This window comes from Myotis daubentonii, chromosome 2 (genome assembly GCF_963259705.1).
Source record: "Myotis daubentonii chromosome 2, mMyoDau2.1, whole genome shotgun sequence".
NCBI classification, from domain to species: domain Eukaryota; kingdom Metazoa; phylum Chordata; class Mammalia; order Chiroptera; family Vespertilionidae; genus Myotis; species Myotis daubentonii.
Window position 1 is genome coordinate 104,025,824 of NC_081841.1, and position 17,282 is coordinate 104,043,105.

General features: G+C 45.7%; 1 protein-coding gene and 1 pseudogene across 2 annotated transcripts in view; one reads left to right on the forward strand and one right to left on the reverse strand.

Moving 5' to 3' along the window:
* Positions 1-17,282, forward strand: part of MTUS2 (microtubule associated scaffold protein 2) — a 421,538-nt gene that overhangs the window by 324,546 nt on the left and 79,710 nt on the right. For both annotated transcript variants that reach the window (XM_059684080.1, XM_059684081.1), the window contains exon 7: positions 1,806-2,017. In XM_059684080.1, coding sequence (XP_059540063.1) covers positions 1,806-2,017 — 212 coding nt within the window. The remainder of the gene's footprint in view (positions 1-1,805; positions 2,018-17,282) is intronic.
* LOC132225855 (ephrin type-B receptor 6-like) lies at positions 4,278-11,837 on the reverse strand (annotated as a pseudogene).

Below are 17,282 nucleotides of genomic sequence, written 5' to 3' on the forward strand. Positions count from 1 at the left end.
TACCGGGACTGCATGGTCAGGTCAGCTCTTCAGGCTGCCCCCTTTAGGCTCAGTCCTCCGTGATCACAGAACCCAGCTCTCAATTTCCCTGGCGGCGCCAGGAATCCCGCGGTTCTCCTTTCCCCCGTCAGGGGCTGTGCCTGTCCCAAGGGACGTGGCTGTCTGCCACGCGGTCTCCCTCCGACTCTCTGGGCTCAGAGGTCTGGCAAACTTTCCTGCCCAAATCCCTGGTTTTTTTTTACCTTACCAGGGGAGTTCTGCTCTTCCCGGCTGTAAACCCTCTCACCAGCTGAGCAATTTCGCCAATTCGGTGTGAGTGTTACTAGCTTCAGCTGCTCGTTCCATTTGCTCCGGGACACGACCTGGGACACGTCTGCCTATATCGCCGCCATCTTGGTTCTCCCGGATGATTTCTTAATAGGAGGAAGATTTCATTAAAACTTTATTGGTTACCACTAAATTACCAATCAGAAGTAGTTAGAGCAATTAGCCATCTTTTCTCCTTAAAAGATGAGGCCACTTGTGTGTTCCAAGCCCATTTCTCTGCTCTATCTGTGTATCAGGTACTGATTTGCTTTATGTGTTACTCCCTAGTATGTTGGAGGTGAGCAAAAGTAGACAAAAGAATGTTTGAGGTATTAAAGTTACTTGTGATTGTGTGGTAAATGTCTGTCACATGCCCCAGGATCTACTTGGGCAAAGGAAAGCATGCACTTCTGGGAAGTAAGTCCATTGTGCAAAGGAGATGTTCTCTGGGCATCTGGTCAGCCCTAGCTCCCACGAAGAGGACAGCAGCTCCGAGAAGACCCTGGCTTGCCTAGGGCCTTGGACCATGATACAGTGCTTGTCTGTGCTCTTTCCGGGGGCCTTGCCTTTAGCCTTCAAGCTTCAGCCTAATAGTCACTTCTCCTTAGAGCCTCCCCCATCCTGTCCCCAACTCCAGGCAGAGTTTCTGATTCCTTTCCCTGGGCCCCATCCCCCGGCCTACACATACACCCCCACCATCTGCCTGGCAGTTACCAGATCCCAGAGGCTTCCTGGGCCATGGGAAGGAATGAGCACTTTCTTACTGCAATGGAACATAATTGGAGGGAAAGCTCAGCACAGGCATGAGCTCTTCTATATTTATAAAGATTATCCTTTATAATCTGTGCAGTGAGAGATGAAGAGGAGCAGGGCTTCCCATGGGTGAGAGGTCGTGGTGCCTTGGACCGGACCGAGTTGTGGAGGTGGTGTGAGTGGTCACCTGGGGGAATATTTTGGAGGACATTGATGCTGTAGAAATTTAAAGCCAGAAAACCCTGGAGCAGAGGCCATCAGAGGTGTGACTTACATCAGACATCAAAGAAAGGGTCACTAGATGACCACAGAAAGGTAGGCAAGGGCACGCGGGCAGTACTCCCTGATGCTCAATTAGTTACAACTATGACTTTGACCTGCACTGATTGATTGATTTCCCATTAGACATTTTCAAAGAGCAATTCCTTTGAAGATAAACCATCTACTCTAATCTCTCTAAGCAGACCTGGAAGAAATGGAGGAAGCTGAAAGGAATTGGGCAATTTGGCCTCATTATTCTTTTTCCAAGCATGAAACTTGCACCTAGAACCACATAAGCAGAGCAAATATTTTAAGTCCCTGTCTGTTTTTTCTTTCTAATACCTACAGTGACAACCTGGCCACTTCTTTTTGGCCACATCCTCTTGAAGAAATCTTGTAATAAGGAGCTGTTGTCCCCTTACTACAAGTCATACCTTGTAATAAGGGCTGCATGTTTTTTTCACAAGCCGCTATTTTTTTAATAGGATACCCCAAGCAGAGGAGCACGGCTCCCCGAAATGGGTTTTCCCCCAAGCCGGACCCGCAGGCCCGCGAAGCCGAGAGGCAGTTGGTTCAGCGGCTGAAGGAGAGGAGTGAGCAGCAGGCCAGGCAGCTGGGCCTCGTGCAGCGGGAGCTGAGACGGGCCATCTGCGGTTTCCAGGCGCTCGCCGTGTCCACTCAGCACTTCTTTGGAAAGGTAAGGCCACGTTCGATGAATGTTGAAGGGCTCTTTGGGCAGAGGGTGGTCACATTGATGTGTGTGTGTGTGTGTGTGCATGTGCACGCACACGCGAGTTTGGGTTTGACATTTGCTTTTCAGAAGGTCATGAAATATCTGGCAGCATGTTTGGGAGCCAAGTTTATAGTGACCTGTGAAAGAAATTTATTTAGGAAGAATGATGTAGTAACCTGATTCCAAAAGGGAAAATTGTGTCAAAAAGAAAGAAAAGGACATAAATGAACATTTTGAAGGTGAAGTCTTTGGAGGAAATGGTAATTGTTTGCACTGCTGAGATGAGACAGATTCTGAAATGTCTGCCTGTTTCAAGTCTCAGGGAGACAGGGCTGCTGGTGGTGGGATATGCCAGGCCTAGGGCATCTCCACAGAGCCTGCTCCCAGCGCTCCCGGGGCAGATGGGGCTGGGGAGGCTTCCCTGCTCCCTGGGTTGTGTCTGGAAATGCAGACAGGGCTGGCTCCTTCTCAGCAAGTACGTGTCCAGAGGCTCCAGGGCCGTCCAGGGGAGTCTGTTATTAGCCGTGGTATAGTTGAGCTTCCCACCCCTCAACCTGGAACAGAGGCTGGTGGAAGCCTGGGGTCTCACTGAGGCTTTGGTGGTCTACCTTGAGGTAGCCAAGGCGTGTTTGCGGAGTGGGGCGTGGTTAGGGATTGAACATTTACCTATGAGGTTTAAATACTATGAATTAGCATATTAAAAACCCATAGGGCATTTTAAGTTTCACGTATGGACCTCCTGGTATCTATAAATGGGAAAAAGTAAAAAATGCTACTTAAATGCTCTCCAAATAAGAAAACGGACTAACAGCCCTGGCCGGTTTGGCTCATTGGCTAGAGCGTCTGCCTGCGGACCGAGGGGCCCCGGGGTCGATTCTGGCCATGGCCATGTACCTCGGTTGCAGGCTTCTCCCCAGCCGGCCCAGGCCCTGGTCAGGGCTCATGCAGGAGGCAACCAATCGATGTGTTTCTCTCACATGGATATTTCTCTCTGTTTTCCCTTCTCTCTCTCACACTCTCTAAAAATCAATGAAAAAATATCCTTGGGTAAGGATTAAAAAAGAAAATTCCTGGCTAATTTAAAGAAAATCAGAAATGTTAAGTAGCACCATGTCCACTGGTTTTATTTATCATCTGAACCTTGAAGTGTGGTGGACTGGCCTTTTATGAGCCCCTCCACCCTCCCCAGGTCCCCAGTGTAGGAGCCTGATCTGACCTTTGCTGCTGCTCAGTTCTCTTTTGCTTAAAGCTTTCAGCAGAAACAGCCGATTACCAATCTGTTGTACTGAAGGACAAGATGAGCAGATTTCAGTTTACCAGTGGTTTTAGCCTCCTCCCTAACCAAAATGCTACCGCCAGCAGTAATGAGCCAATTTGAATTTCATATTGATCCAGTACTGTTTATCAACCTGAAACAACTGTGGCCGTATACCCACCTGTAAGAATTAAATTATAAACACATTTTTGAGGTGCTAAAGAGGCCTTCCCTGCCATGGTAAATACTGAGCATTTTTCTTGCTAGAGAAAGAGTGGCATGTCTTTTGTTCTTCAGCTGGATGTATATTTTTCACTGACTGTCAGGTCAATAGTAAAGAGAGGAAAAGGGGGTTGTTCACTGAAGGTCAATGATGATAGTCACATTGTTACTCTGCCTACTCTGGGTTACTCCTTTCATGTATCATTCACAGTCACAGCAAATCCTTGATAGAGTTTCACGTAGATGGACATTGATATAACGTACTGATAATATGAGCTGTGTTTTTCCAGTTGGAACCTTTGGACCTCATTTATGGCATCATGGAGGAGAAGTGAGTTGTCGTGCCAAAATTAAGAGTTGGTTCCCTGTAGTTTTGTATTTCTGGGTCCCGGGAAAATTCCTTGCTGGCCCATGGACCATGCGTTTCATTTCTCTGCAGCATATACATGGCTCTCAAACCAGAGTGGAGGCTTGCAGGGATCCCCATGGGCCTTCTCCACCGCTGGAGCTGCACATGCCTGCATTTCAGCAAGATGGACGGTGGCATGTGGTTCATTTTCTTTTCAGTAAATCACAACCAGCAACTCCAGACAGGTCTCCCAAATGACCATGGCATTTTACTGGCACCTCCCGCACAGTGTGTTCTTTTCAACTCTCTCTCCAAATAGACCCCAGAAGAAAAAGTGGACATGTTAAAAAAAAAAAAAAAAGCCTGTAATTGAACATAAGTGGCTTCCTCACAAGTTGTCATACATCCTGTGTGGTTTAAGAGGATTGATGTGAGAGATTGCCTGTAATACCAAATAAGACCAGGAGGTATGACGTGGGGTGAAGCACCTGGAACACAGAGACAGAGGCACCTGGAAGCCTCCAATGATGGAGCGTCTATGACAAGGGTCAGTGATCCTGAGATTCTCAGTGTCACTCGTGTGCGAAGCTGATGCATTGTTATGTATGAGAAATGGTCATAGCCAAGCATGCCCACTATGAAGAACACGGCCTCTCTAGCCAGCCTGAAACAGCAACATCTTTTTTACTCTTCTGGTTAGGAGACCCTGCTGGAACTCTGCACATGTGTCTTTTCTACACTGTAGCATATTCATCTGCAAAGCCCCGCACAGTGGAGAGGGTGCAGTGCCAGCAAGGAGTCGGCCCCACCTCCACCTTTGTCTAGCTATGGATCTCCAGCAAGTGTCTGGCTCTCTTTAAGCCTCATCATCATCACCAAAAGGATTAATATCCTTGCTGTTGTTCAGACTCCCATTAACTCAGTCACCTCTGTGTGAGTCTGTCGCTTCAGTTTCAAATAGGACTAATAACTCTTCCCAAGGGTATCGTGATAATGTTGTGAATTGATGGAGAATGTACTTTGAACAAATATTCAATAAAACATTTTTTTTAGTACAAGGCAATCTGACAAAGTCCTACCCTCAAATATTTTACTCTCAATTAGGATGAATAAGACATGAATGAGATATAATACATAAAGTTAAAACACAGCACAAACCACTCATTTAATTCTATATGTACATAAGGTTTGGGCCTGGGTGTACTTTAAGAATAGAAGTACTTTTCTAGTCCAGCTATTGCACTGCTGATTTATACTTTTCCCAGAATATGCTGATGCCATTAAGTAAGTCTCAGTACATGGGAAGTCACTAGAAAAAAGGGACTCAGAAGCTGGATAAGAACCTTTCATTTCTGCCCCATGCTTTACAACTCCTGGCAGGGTGGCTATGAAATTTGTCAGCTGTGACAGCCTGAGCCCAGTGTCCAGAGATTCTAACTAAGACAGAACATTTAAGTGCCAGCACCAGCCTCATGCTTACACTGGTTGGAAGCAGCTCTTCCCCTGAGGCTAGGCCTGGTCCTCCCCTCTTGCCAAATGGATTTGCTAATATCTGAGTCCCGGACCAACGGTAGTGTAGTAATGAGTGTGACTCTCAGGGACTCGCACTTCTGAGGATCAAGAGGAGCCATGTTATTTTTCTCTTGCTGCCTGGTTCCTGAGAACGCTACACTTTTTAAAAAAATTTTTACTGAATTTATTAGGGTGACATTGGTTAATAAAATTATATAAGTTTCGGGTGTACAGTTCTATAATACACCATCTGTATATTGTATTGCATGTTCACCCCAAATCAAATCTCCTTCCATTACCATTTATCCCATTTTTACTCTCCTCTACCTTCCCCCAACCCCTCTTTTCCCTCTGGTAATCACCATACTGTTTTCTGTGTCAATGAGGGATTTTTTCTTTGCTTAATCCCTTCACCTTTTGCATCCAGCCCCCACAATCCCCTCTTCTCTGAGAGCTGGTAGTCTATTCTCTGTATCGAGGAGTCTGTTCCTATTTTTTTTTTTGTTAGTTTTTGTTCATTAGATTCCACATATAAGTGAAATCATATGGTACTTGTCTGTCTCTGACTGGCTTTTTTCACTTAGCACAATACTCTCCAGACCCATCCATGCTGTGGCACAGGGTAAGATTTCCCCCTTTTTCACAGCTGAGCAGTAGTCCATGGTGTAAATGTACCACAAATTTTTTATCCACTCATCTACTGATGGACACTTGGGCTGCTTCATACCTTGGCTGTTGTAAATAATGCTGCAGTGAACATAGGGGTGCATATATTCTTTCAGATCAGTGTTTCATATTTCTTCAGGTATATTCCCAGAAGTGGAAATGCTGGGTCATAAGGCAGTTCCATTTTTAATTTTTTGAGGATACTCTGTACTGTTTTACACAGTGTTTTCTTTTCACCACATCTTTGCCAACACTTGTCTGTTGATTTATTAATGATAACATTTTGATAAGTCTGAAGTGATATATCATTGTGGTTTTAATATATTTTATTGATTTTTTACAGAGAGGAAGGGAGAGGGCTAGAAAGTTAGAAACATTGGTGAGAGAGAAACATTGATCAGCTGCCTCCTACACACCTCCCACTGGGGATGTGCCTGCAACCAAGGTACATGCCCTTGACCGGAATCGAACCTGGGACCCTTCAGTCCGCAGGCCGACGCTCTATCCACTGAGCCAAACCGGTTAGGGCCATTGTGGTTTTAATTTACATTTCTCTGATGATAAGTGGTGTTGAGCATCTTTTCATATGCCTGTTCGCCATCTGTATGACCTCTTTGGAGAAGTGTCTATCAGGTTCTTTCCCATTTCTTAATGGATTGCTTGTTTTTTTGATGTTGAGTTTTATGAGTTCTTTGTAAATTATGGATATTAACACCTTATCATGTATTTTGATGGATATGTTCCATTCAGTGGGTTGTCTTTTCATTTTGTTGATTGTGTTTCCTTTGCTGTGCAAAATTTTTTTGGTTGATGTAGTCCCATTTGTTTATTTTTCTTTTGTTTCCCTTGCTTAGGTTGATATAATAGAAAAAAATATTGAAATGAGAAATATCCAAGATTTTGCTGCCTATGTTTTCTTTTAGGAATTTTATGGTTTAAGCCTAACATTGAAGTCTTTAATTCATTGTGAGTTTATTCTTGTGTATGGTGTAAGAAGGTGGTCTAGTTTCAATATTTTGCATACGTGTGTCCAATTTTCCCAACACCAGTTATTGAATAGACTGTCTTTAACCCATTGGGTACGGTCTTTCTGCCAAGTGTCCGACATAAGTAGATGTAGTCCAGGAGGACAGCCTGGAGGTGAGGGCAGCCAGAACTCCTACTATATTGCATTTAGCACCTCCTGGTCAATCATGTCCCAGTAGGGCCGTTCTCCATAACTCATCACTTCCCACATCACTATCCCAAAGCTCCAGACATCGCTGGATGTTGTATGTTTTCCATGTGCAATGACCTCTGGGGCTGCCCAGCGAAGCATACAACTTGGGCCCTGAGGGCTGTGACCAAGCCTGGCCACTTTGCACACCAGGTGGCTATTCACCAGCACACTGTGGGCAGAGAGCGCTCGGTGGACGAAGGCAAAACTGGACAGGTACTGCATGGCGGCGGCCACTCCCCGCTGCATGGCCACCAGCTGCAGGCTGCTGGACTGGCCCTCCCGCTGCCTGAGGAAGCTGTCCAGGGGACCCAGCTCCATGAGCTCAGTCAGCACCATGAGGGGCCGGCTTTTGGTGACCACGCCCTCCAACCGAAGGATGTTGGGGTGCTGGAACTGGCCCAGCACTGCAGCCTGGCTGAGAAAGGTCATCTGCAGGCTCTCGGCACCTCCAGTCCACAGGGCCTGGATGGCCACAGCCTGCTCCCGCCTGCCCCTGGGCTGCAGCCGGCCCAGCGCACTTCTCCGAAGGAGCCTGCCCCAGTGACCTCTTCAATCTTGATACAGGTGGAGTCCACCTCCCGGGCAAATTCTCGGATGGCCTGGCAGGGGTCCTCGTATGTGGATGGGTCGATGTAATACTTTACCCCAAGCCCTGGGCTGCTGTACTGCTGCAGTTGCTCCGTGTAGCCTGTCGCATGTCGCTTCCTCTGGAAGACAACAGCCAGCACGGTGGTGGCGGCCAGCAGGAGGAAGGCCAAAGCCCCCAGGATGGACCCAGCCACCAAGGAGAGTCTTTCCGGAAGCTGGGTGGGCAGCTCACCTTGAGGCAGCGTCTGGAAATAGACCATGCCTCCATAGGGGCCATGGCCTGCGGCTGTCCGAGCCCGAACCTGGAAGCCATAGATGTGGCCGGGGCTCAGCTGTGTCATGGTTGCTGTGTTGGTCTCACTGGTCAGGGTGAAGGAGTGGGATTCATCTTCCGCCTGGTCACAGTAACGCAGCTGATAGTCGAGGATGTTCCCGTTGGTCTGGTTTGGCTGCGGCCAGGACACTGTGATGCTGTTGGGTGCCCGGCTCACCTGGTGCATCACTGGGACTGCAGAGAGAACTGTGGCTGGTGCTGACATTAATGGATGCAGCCTGGGGAGGGTTGGGGCTGAGCTCTGAGATTCTGTTGACGGCCTGCACCTCCAAGATGTAGGGTACGTGTGCCCGGAGGCCCCGACTAACACCCGGCTCTCAGTCAGGCCCCTCTGGCGGGGGTCGAAGTGCACCTCATCCCTACAGCAGTGACAAGCGCCCCCGCTGCCAGGCTCCTGCTGGCTTCCGCACTCCTTGCACACGACGTTGAAGAGCAGGTCCCTGCGCCCCCCGAGCTCCTGGGGCAGGCACCAGTGCAGCATGAGCGCTGAGCCCTGCACCTCGAACCAAAGCTCCCGGGGAGCCGACGGAGGGCCTGGGTGCCGGAAGGGGCGGGAAGGGCCACTAGATGATGGTTTTAATTGTTTTTTATGTATTATTAGTTTATGCAGAAAAGGCATGAAAATTAATGTCAAACATTTGTGTACTTTCTAAGCTTAATAAAAATTAATGGATCAGTCTCTTTCTTCCCAAAGTGTGTGCATGTGTGTATATGTTTGCTTTCACTATTTGATCTTTTATTATAAACTAGAGGCCCAGTGCGTAGCATTCATGCCCTGGCGGGGGTTTCCTCAGCCCAACTTGTGCCCTCTCACAGTCCAAGACCCCTCAGGGGATGTCCGGCTGCTGCGGAGGTGGGAGAGGCTCCTACCACCACCACTGCGCTTGCCAGCCTACCACCACCACTGCGCTTGCCAGCCATGAGCTGGCTTCTGGCTGAGCAGCACTCTCCCCTGTGGGAGCACACTGACCACCAGGGGACAGCTCCTGCATTGAGTGTCTGCCCCCTGGTGGTCAGTGCGCATCATAGCAACTGGTTCTTCTGCCATTTGGTTAATTTGCATATTAGCCTTTTATTATATAGGATTTTTTAAAATATAGAATGGTAGAAAGAATAATACCCAAATATGCATCATCTATACTTAGTACTTATGTATATTTTGCCATATGCACGTTATCTGTGTTTTTGTTGTTAGTTAGGTGACTTATTTTGAGGGGTACATATTTTTAAATATAGTTTCTATATTTCAACTTCAACTTTGCAACTTCAGTTCACTTATTTTAGTAGAAGCTTTTTATCAGCCCTACCTCTACCATATGAAAGGTTCTATAGAGGGTTCAAAACAGTAGATGGCAGAGCTCCTTAATAGTAATATCACTCCTGGGTATTGACTGTCTCCTATGCCTTAGGTACTTTACACATAGTTTTTAACCCTCTCAACAACTCTACCTGATGTAGATATTATTCTCGTGGGACAGTTGAGGAAACTAGGCCCAGGGAGATTGTGCAGCCTTCCAAAGACAGCAAAATAGAAAGTTATGGGCCACAATATATCCCACACCCATATTTGTCCACAACGTTATGATGCTACTTCTTCTTCTCCCCCAACCTTCAAAGTGCTCTTGATGTAGTTAAGATGGGAAACATAATTGAAAAAAACAAAAAAATGAAACAATAATCCAGAAGTTAAACAAAGAGGATGTGAACAGAAAATGACCTAAGGTGAATTTTCACCTGTTGCTGTAAGAAAGTGGTATGTGCTCAGGCGAATGCCCAGTTATTGTGATTTGGAAGGAAGCGGTCTGAAAAGGAGACCTGAGAGAGCCCAGGTGGAAAACGGGCACAATTAGGGATGAATAATGATGGAGGAAGAATGTGTGTGGGAAGGGGATGCCCAGAGCCTGATGTTTGCAAAGTGGTGCCCCCTCTTTGTCTTGACACTTTTGGTAAACGAGCTAATGTTTGGTGGATAGAGTTCTAAGGACATGAGAACTTTTTCTAAAAGTGAAGGATTTCTCTAAAACAGATCGCCAGCTCCTGGTTGTGAAGATGGCCCAGATTCATTGTCCTTGCTTAGAAGCCCTGGGCCGGGTTCTTTGTTCAAAACAGTCTGAGTGTGTAGAAGGGGAGGGGCAAAGAGACAGAGATAGACTCCTGTTGTAAAATAAAGGCTTGCTTGCTTTAGCCATTTAACACATTTAGATTATAAACTCAGTGATTCACCAGCATGACTGTCTGCCCTAGCGCTCCAAAAGCAGCAGAGAAGCCATCGTGCCCACCAGCCAAAGGACTCGGTGCTTCTGAGACTTCCCCACTGAGCGCAGCTCTCAGAGCAGTAATTACACCTGATCAAACTGGGAAACAGTAAGCTCTTTGTTGCTCCCTAAATCCTAAAAATGCCCATTTAAATATAGTGTTTTTCCCCTCCCCCTTATAAGCAGTACCCTGTGATTATCTTTTCTTCCCTTAATTTTATGTTGAATAACTAAAGGCTTAGAGAAAATGTGAGCATTTGGGTTGGCATTTCTGACACTTGTTCAGCATATACCCTGGTGGGAAATGTTAGTGAAGTAAATTGTTCCAATGATTGTTGTTCTGAGATAATGTTTTGTATCACAGAAGTAAGTATTGCCACACTACCTGGCTGGTGAGAGTATTTGTTTTCACTCTTAGGACTCTAACTTAAGGAAATTTTTAGCATAATTCCCCAAATACCACACTATTACCAATATCCAACAGGGCTTTGAAGTAATAAGAACTCTTTGCCTAGGGTGTCAAGAATGGAAAACATTGTAGTGGGTGGGAAATAAAACTCAAAACTGCAAAGTTCTAAACTTTTATGAAAGATTCCCAATCCTGGGACTTCATTGATGACAATATAAATTTCATAATGAGGTAATAAGCTAAGAATAGATACTTACGGTAGAAACAAGTTGTCCCCGTTCAGTTCAACTCTCTTACACTTTGTCATAAGTGTTTTTTCTTTTTCATTAAATGACACCCCTCCTGAATACATTCATGCTTGGCATAACTGCATTTTGGTCAACAATGGGCCACGTATATAATGGTGACCCCATAAAATTATAATGGAGATTAAAAAAATCCTATCACCTACTGACTTCATAGCCATTTTAAGTCGTAGAGCAACACATAACTGTTTTGTGCCCCTTCTTCTAGCAATAGCAATGTTATCATCTAGAAATGCCTGGGGCACTCACCTAGGCCATGAACTTGTCATGTGGTGACTAAAGGTCCAACTTCAGGGACAAGACTAGAGTGAAGGGGCCTTGGCATTTGTGATTTGATTTGCTTCCTCTAACTGAGGCAGTGCTGCCACTTAAATGCCAGAAAATGCCCAGCTCCTCCTCAGGCAAACTCATTGCAGGGTGCCCGCTAATTGGTGTAGCCCAATTTCAATGTACCTGCTATGACTATCACAGTTCAGAGAATATGTTCGATTTTCCTCTTTGGGAAAACCATTTTTAAGTAGCCAATTGCTGTGTAGCATTTGAAACCTGAGTGAATTTCTAAGGCTATCGCCATCTCCTGCAGCTTCTCGGGGCACTGCCAGCACAGAGAGGGGGGTTTGGGGGTGGCTGCCTGATGAGGCTGAGCCCTCTCCTCGCCCGCTGTCGCCATCTGCTTTCCAACAGGTGCGTGTGGTGGGCTGTGCTGTACCTTTTCATCCAGGTTAGACTGGGAACATGGGCCCTTTATGTAAGGCGCCTGGTTGCCTGTAGTGAATTATGCGGAGATCCTCCCTCCACATCTCCCACCCCGCCTCCCCTCGTACACTCTGAATTCCCTCTGACCCACAGACACCTCACTGCCTACCCTCGCCATCCTGGTTAAGTCAACACCCGCTTGTTAAAGGGGAGATCTGAAAACTAGGTCTCAGACCCCGACTTCCAAGTCTGGAGGAGAGACATTGTTAGATCACGGCAGACAGGAGGATTCCTCCAGCCGGGGCCCAGGCGCCCCCAGAGAGGACGGAGGCTCAATGAACTGGCCCTCAATAGTAAGTAAAACTTCCATCCTCAGAGGTGGAGGACCCAGCACTGCGGGCGCAGGGCCCTGGGAAAGGGCAGGACAGTGCTGGGAAGAGGCTACTTTGCCGAGGGTTGGAGTGTGGGACTGCCAGTGACTGGAAAGGAGGCAGAAGGGCTTGGGGACCTGGCAGAGCAAACTAAAGAGAAGGGACTCTGTTCGAGGCAGTCAGGATGCACCGAGTTTCGGACATGGCACACAGATGTTTGGAGCTGCATTTGAGGAAGAGGAATGTGGTAGCAGGTTGAGATGGGCGGTAGGAAGAAAACTCCAGGCAGAGACACACTTAGGAGGTTCTGCCAGAATAACTAACCATCCAGGCGAGAGGTGGGGGGCCAGGAGGAGGATCTGGGTGTTGATGGAAAGGGGAGGACAGCTACAGGAGTGAGGCTTGGGGTCAGGAACCGACTCTGGGGCTTGCTGGGGCTTGAAAGGCACAAGGTGCTCCAGGGGGGTAAGTGACGAAACCGCACCCCAACTCCTGAGCAGAATCACTAAACTGTGGAATGTGAATGTTAAGAACTTAGGACTTGTGTGTGTTTATAGCTTAGGATTATTTAAAGGGGTCCCGGGTCTTCTTGTTAAATATCTTCTATGGGACTACAGACTGAGCATCAACAAATTCTCCAGAGGTGATAAGGGCCGGTGGACGGGCATTTTTTCATTTAAAAATATATACTTTTAACTCAAATATCACCTGTGCCTTTGAAATTCAGAAGAAACTGTGGAATCTCATCCCACATTTCAGGGATGTCCTGTGTCCCATTCTCCCAGGAATTTCAGGTGGGAGGAGCTTCCATTATTTAGAGTTAACGTGTGGCTCTGAAATTCTGCTCTTAAATTAATTTCATGCATGGTTCCTGCCATCCTGCTTGTGCTGGTTGTGTTTCAGCAGCATCCCTCCACACTGGGGTGGCCTCCCTGACCCCCATTTTGATTTCCAACATTCTTTCTGCTTTAGGATGCTGAAGAATTATGATTATGGGGTTAAATTTGGGGTTAGATGTCAGGAGAGAAAAAGGAAGCTCTAGAAAATCAACGTGGGAGCATTGACATGAAAAAGGATGAGATTGTGTACAGAGGAGCGAAGAAGACGCAGGACATGGCCCTGTAGGGGCCAGGGGAAGAGCAAAGGAGAAGGAAGCAGGAGCTGGTGAGGAAAGGTGTTGTTGAAAGGACGAACCCCTCCTCAACGAAGCCAAGGAAAGAGGAACTGCCGAAAGGTGAGAGTGCTGTGCAACAACAGGCACCAGACAGTGGGTAAACATAAGAAAGATTGAGGAAGTACCCTAGAACTTGGCAATTCTGGTTGTACACAGGTGTGGGCAACAGATTATCCTGGTTCCTTGACAATCAAATGGTTTAGCAAAGTTCGGCCTCGCTTCTGCCCACTGTGAAGCTGGCACTGTACTCTGTGAGAAGTGACAATGGTGACATCTACAGGGCATTGTGTGGAAGCAGCAATCTGTGCCATGCATTCCTCCGGTTCCAGGGAACTTTTCACTGAGCAGGTGCTGTTCCCTCCCCTGTTCACTGAAGTGTGAGCTGCAGACCCGCCCATGCCCAAAGGTAATTGAAACTAGGTTTGAAATGAAAAACACACAACTTTCATTTTTCATCTTATTTCTAACAATCAAATTACTAAGACAGCAAGAATGAGATTTATGTGTCCACTGCAAGCAGTTTGCCTATGACATAATTCACAAAAGCAATTATGTGTTGCACAAACCTAAGAGTCAAACCACCTATATCTGTAATTCAGCCCCTACAGAGCATGAAAGTCCATCACTTCTGCTCTATCAGAACAGAAAGAAAAACATTTAAAATGCAAGAAATATTGAGACCCTGTTACGTGACAGTGTTCTCTTGAGAGCAAAGACTCTCCTAAGTACTGTGCTGACAAAATAGATAGGAGGTGATATCATTTCTGAAATTTTCAGTGATAGTATTTCCCCATTTTTTTGTTTCAGTTTGAAGGAAACATGGAGCCAGAAAACTATGTTTATTTTACAAGAATAGAGGAGGTAGAGGAAGATGGGGGGGGGGGAGAGAAGAAATACAGTAAATAGAAAAGTTACAAAGATGTAATAGATATTAATGCAACTATATCAATAATGTGAGTGGTCCAGACATACCAATTAAAAGACAGAGATTGTCATAAATGATTGTTTAAAAACCCAACTATGTGTTGTCCACAAGAAACTCAATTTAAATATAAAGATTCAAATTAAAAGTAAAGGGATGGAGAAAGATACACATGCTAACACTTTATCCAAAGAAAGTTGGAATAGCTATATTAATTTGACAAGCAGACTTCAGAACAAGTAATATTATCAGATAATAAATGATAAAGGGGTCAGTTTTCCACAAGACAGAGAAAGCATAAAGGTAGTTGTTCATAGTTTAGACTGACTCTGTTTGGACCCACTGAATTTTACATCCTTTTGCAATTCTGAGAACCCTGTTGTTTTAATCTCAAAAAAATCTGAAAAGCCTACAAAATTTGGGGGGGGGGTAATTGTGAATTTCTGATGTGTCCTGAGCACTTCTATGCCTGTTATATTTTTGTGATTATCTTGTTTAATGCTCTCATTCATCTTTTGACGCAGATGTTTTGGTGCCCATCTTATAGATAACTCAGGAAGATTTGATCAAATAATATTTGGTTGATTATTTCATTTGTCAAATACAGGGTGGGGCAAAAGTAGGTTTACATTTGTTAGTGTGCAAAACACAGAGTTTATTATTTATTATTTATTAATAATATATATTATTTATTAATTATTGTATTATTTTCCATACAAACAACTATAAAACTACTTTTGCCCCACCCTATATTTAAGCAGGCACCTGCTAAATGTCAGAGTAATAAAATGAATATGATATAAAATGTCAGAACAATAAAATGGGTATGATACAGGGTCTTCCTTCAAGAAGATCCCAGTCAAATAGCTCACCCAATAGTGGTAAAGCTATTTGCTCCTCTTAGAATTGCCAAAGATAGGCAGGAGAGCTCTTAGTATTCCCATTTTCCAAATAAAGAAACAGAGCAAGAGGGCTGTTCCTGCTCTGAAATCTCCTGGCTAGTAAGCAGTAAAACCAAGACTTCAATCCAGTATTCCTTCCACCATTCCGACCATGGTATTTCATTGACAAAGACATGAAATTGATTTATTGTGATCAGAATAATGCAGAGGTGGGTTTAGCCTATCAACACTGGCTGGATAAAGCCATGTGTGACATTTATTGCAGCCCCTGCCTCTGACCAGGGCTGCATGGAAAGTGACAGTTCTCCGAAATGCCACCGGGTGTTAAGGACCCCTTTTCAGGCAGTGGTGAGAGTGTTGCTGCTTTGATTTTCCTTATTCCTGTATCAACTAGCAACACCAGGTGACCAAAATCTCAATGCAAGACAGCATCTTGAACTCATGCTGAGATATCACACTTCTGACATTCAGTGAAGAACAGTATTCAGTGGCTGCAGGAAAAAGCCATGCTCCATTCAACAATGCCATTGGCCAAGGAGCCCTAGTGCCGGTATTGGTTTTGTATTGCCCCAAATTGCCAAATCCTAAGTAACAACTGTAGCTCTGCTGAGATTAACTATGAAGTTGGCCTAAGCTCAGTATTTTGCCCCACTCCTGGGATAAAAACCCATCCATGGCAGACCATCCACTGTGCCCAGGGCAAGCCACGAAACAGATTCAGAGGGTTGTTGAGTGAGAGGCACATGATGCTATGGTTTTTCCCAAAAGCAATGGCCTGAGCAAGTTTTCAGACCTGAGATATTCAGAATGTTTTTTTCTTTATATGGTCAGAAAGTTTTCCTTCTTCAGATCTTAATGTGTACCAATGAGCAGCTCCTCACACATCATTTCTTACATGAAAATCCAACACACAAACCAGGTGGGTGATCCAAACGATCCCAATTGAATTCTGGTTCTGGGTGTGATGAGAGAGCACCCTCTGCCCTGTCTCCCCCACGGAACACAGCCAGACACCTGTGGGCAGAACGCATGGAGCAGCTACTAAGAGCTCTGGGAAGTAGCAGGTAGCAGGCAGACTGGGAGAAAGACCAGAATTTGAAGTATCACAGAACTGCTGGTGAATATACAAGCTTTTCTCTCCAGCATTTCCTGGCCTGAACTCAGTGCCATTTGAAACCTGGAAGTGGACACCTGGACATGGTGGCAGGAACTCCAGAAGAAGCCTTCTGTTTCTGGCTCCAGAAGTGGGAAAGAGAACTCCTAGCACTCAGAGAGAGCCAAGTAAATCTCTCTTTTGTTCTCCATTTTCTCATAACACCAATCTACAAGTGGCCATATGATTGTGGCCATAGCAGTGGTGGCCACCAGAGCCTACAAAAGCCAAACCCCGAGGGAAGGGCACCTTCTCTCTGCTTGTTGGAACTGTGTCCCATGAGAGTGGGGCAACTCATTGCTTTTATTCTCTCTCTGTTCTCCTGCCATTTAGCCACATATGTGAGCACAGTTGTGAGAAGTGTACAACACGTGGGGTACTAAAGTCCCAGCCTCTGAGGACTAAAAAGGGAGCTCCAGGAAAGTGGAACGGACTGCAAAGATTGGGGAGAGGGAGAAACTTGGGAAAGTGAACCTTTCAAAGTGTTTATGGGCACCTAGGCCTACTCCTGAGCTACACATGTGTGAGTCTCACCCTAACAGCGTACATAGACTCAGATCTGTGCACACGTGGACAAATCCTAATAGCATTCAAAGGCTTTTAAATCTGAACTGGCATCAGAAGCACAGCCCACAGAAAGCTGGATAAAACTAGAAGCCTGCACTCCACCTGATTAATTACCTCCTATCAATTCTCCATAGGATTTAAATAAGACCCAGACTTTCATAATGTAATCTTCAAAATGCCCAGGATGCAATGTAAAATTAGTCAGCATACAAAGAAGTAGGAAAATCTCAACTTGTATGGGAAAAGTCATCCAACAGATAATAAACTCAGGATGACACAGAAGTTGGATTTACTTGACAAAGACATTAAATGCAGCTGTCTTTCAAGTTC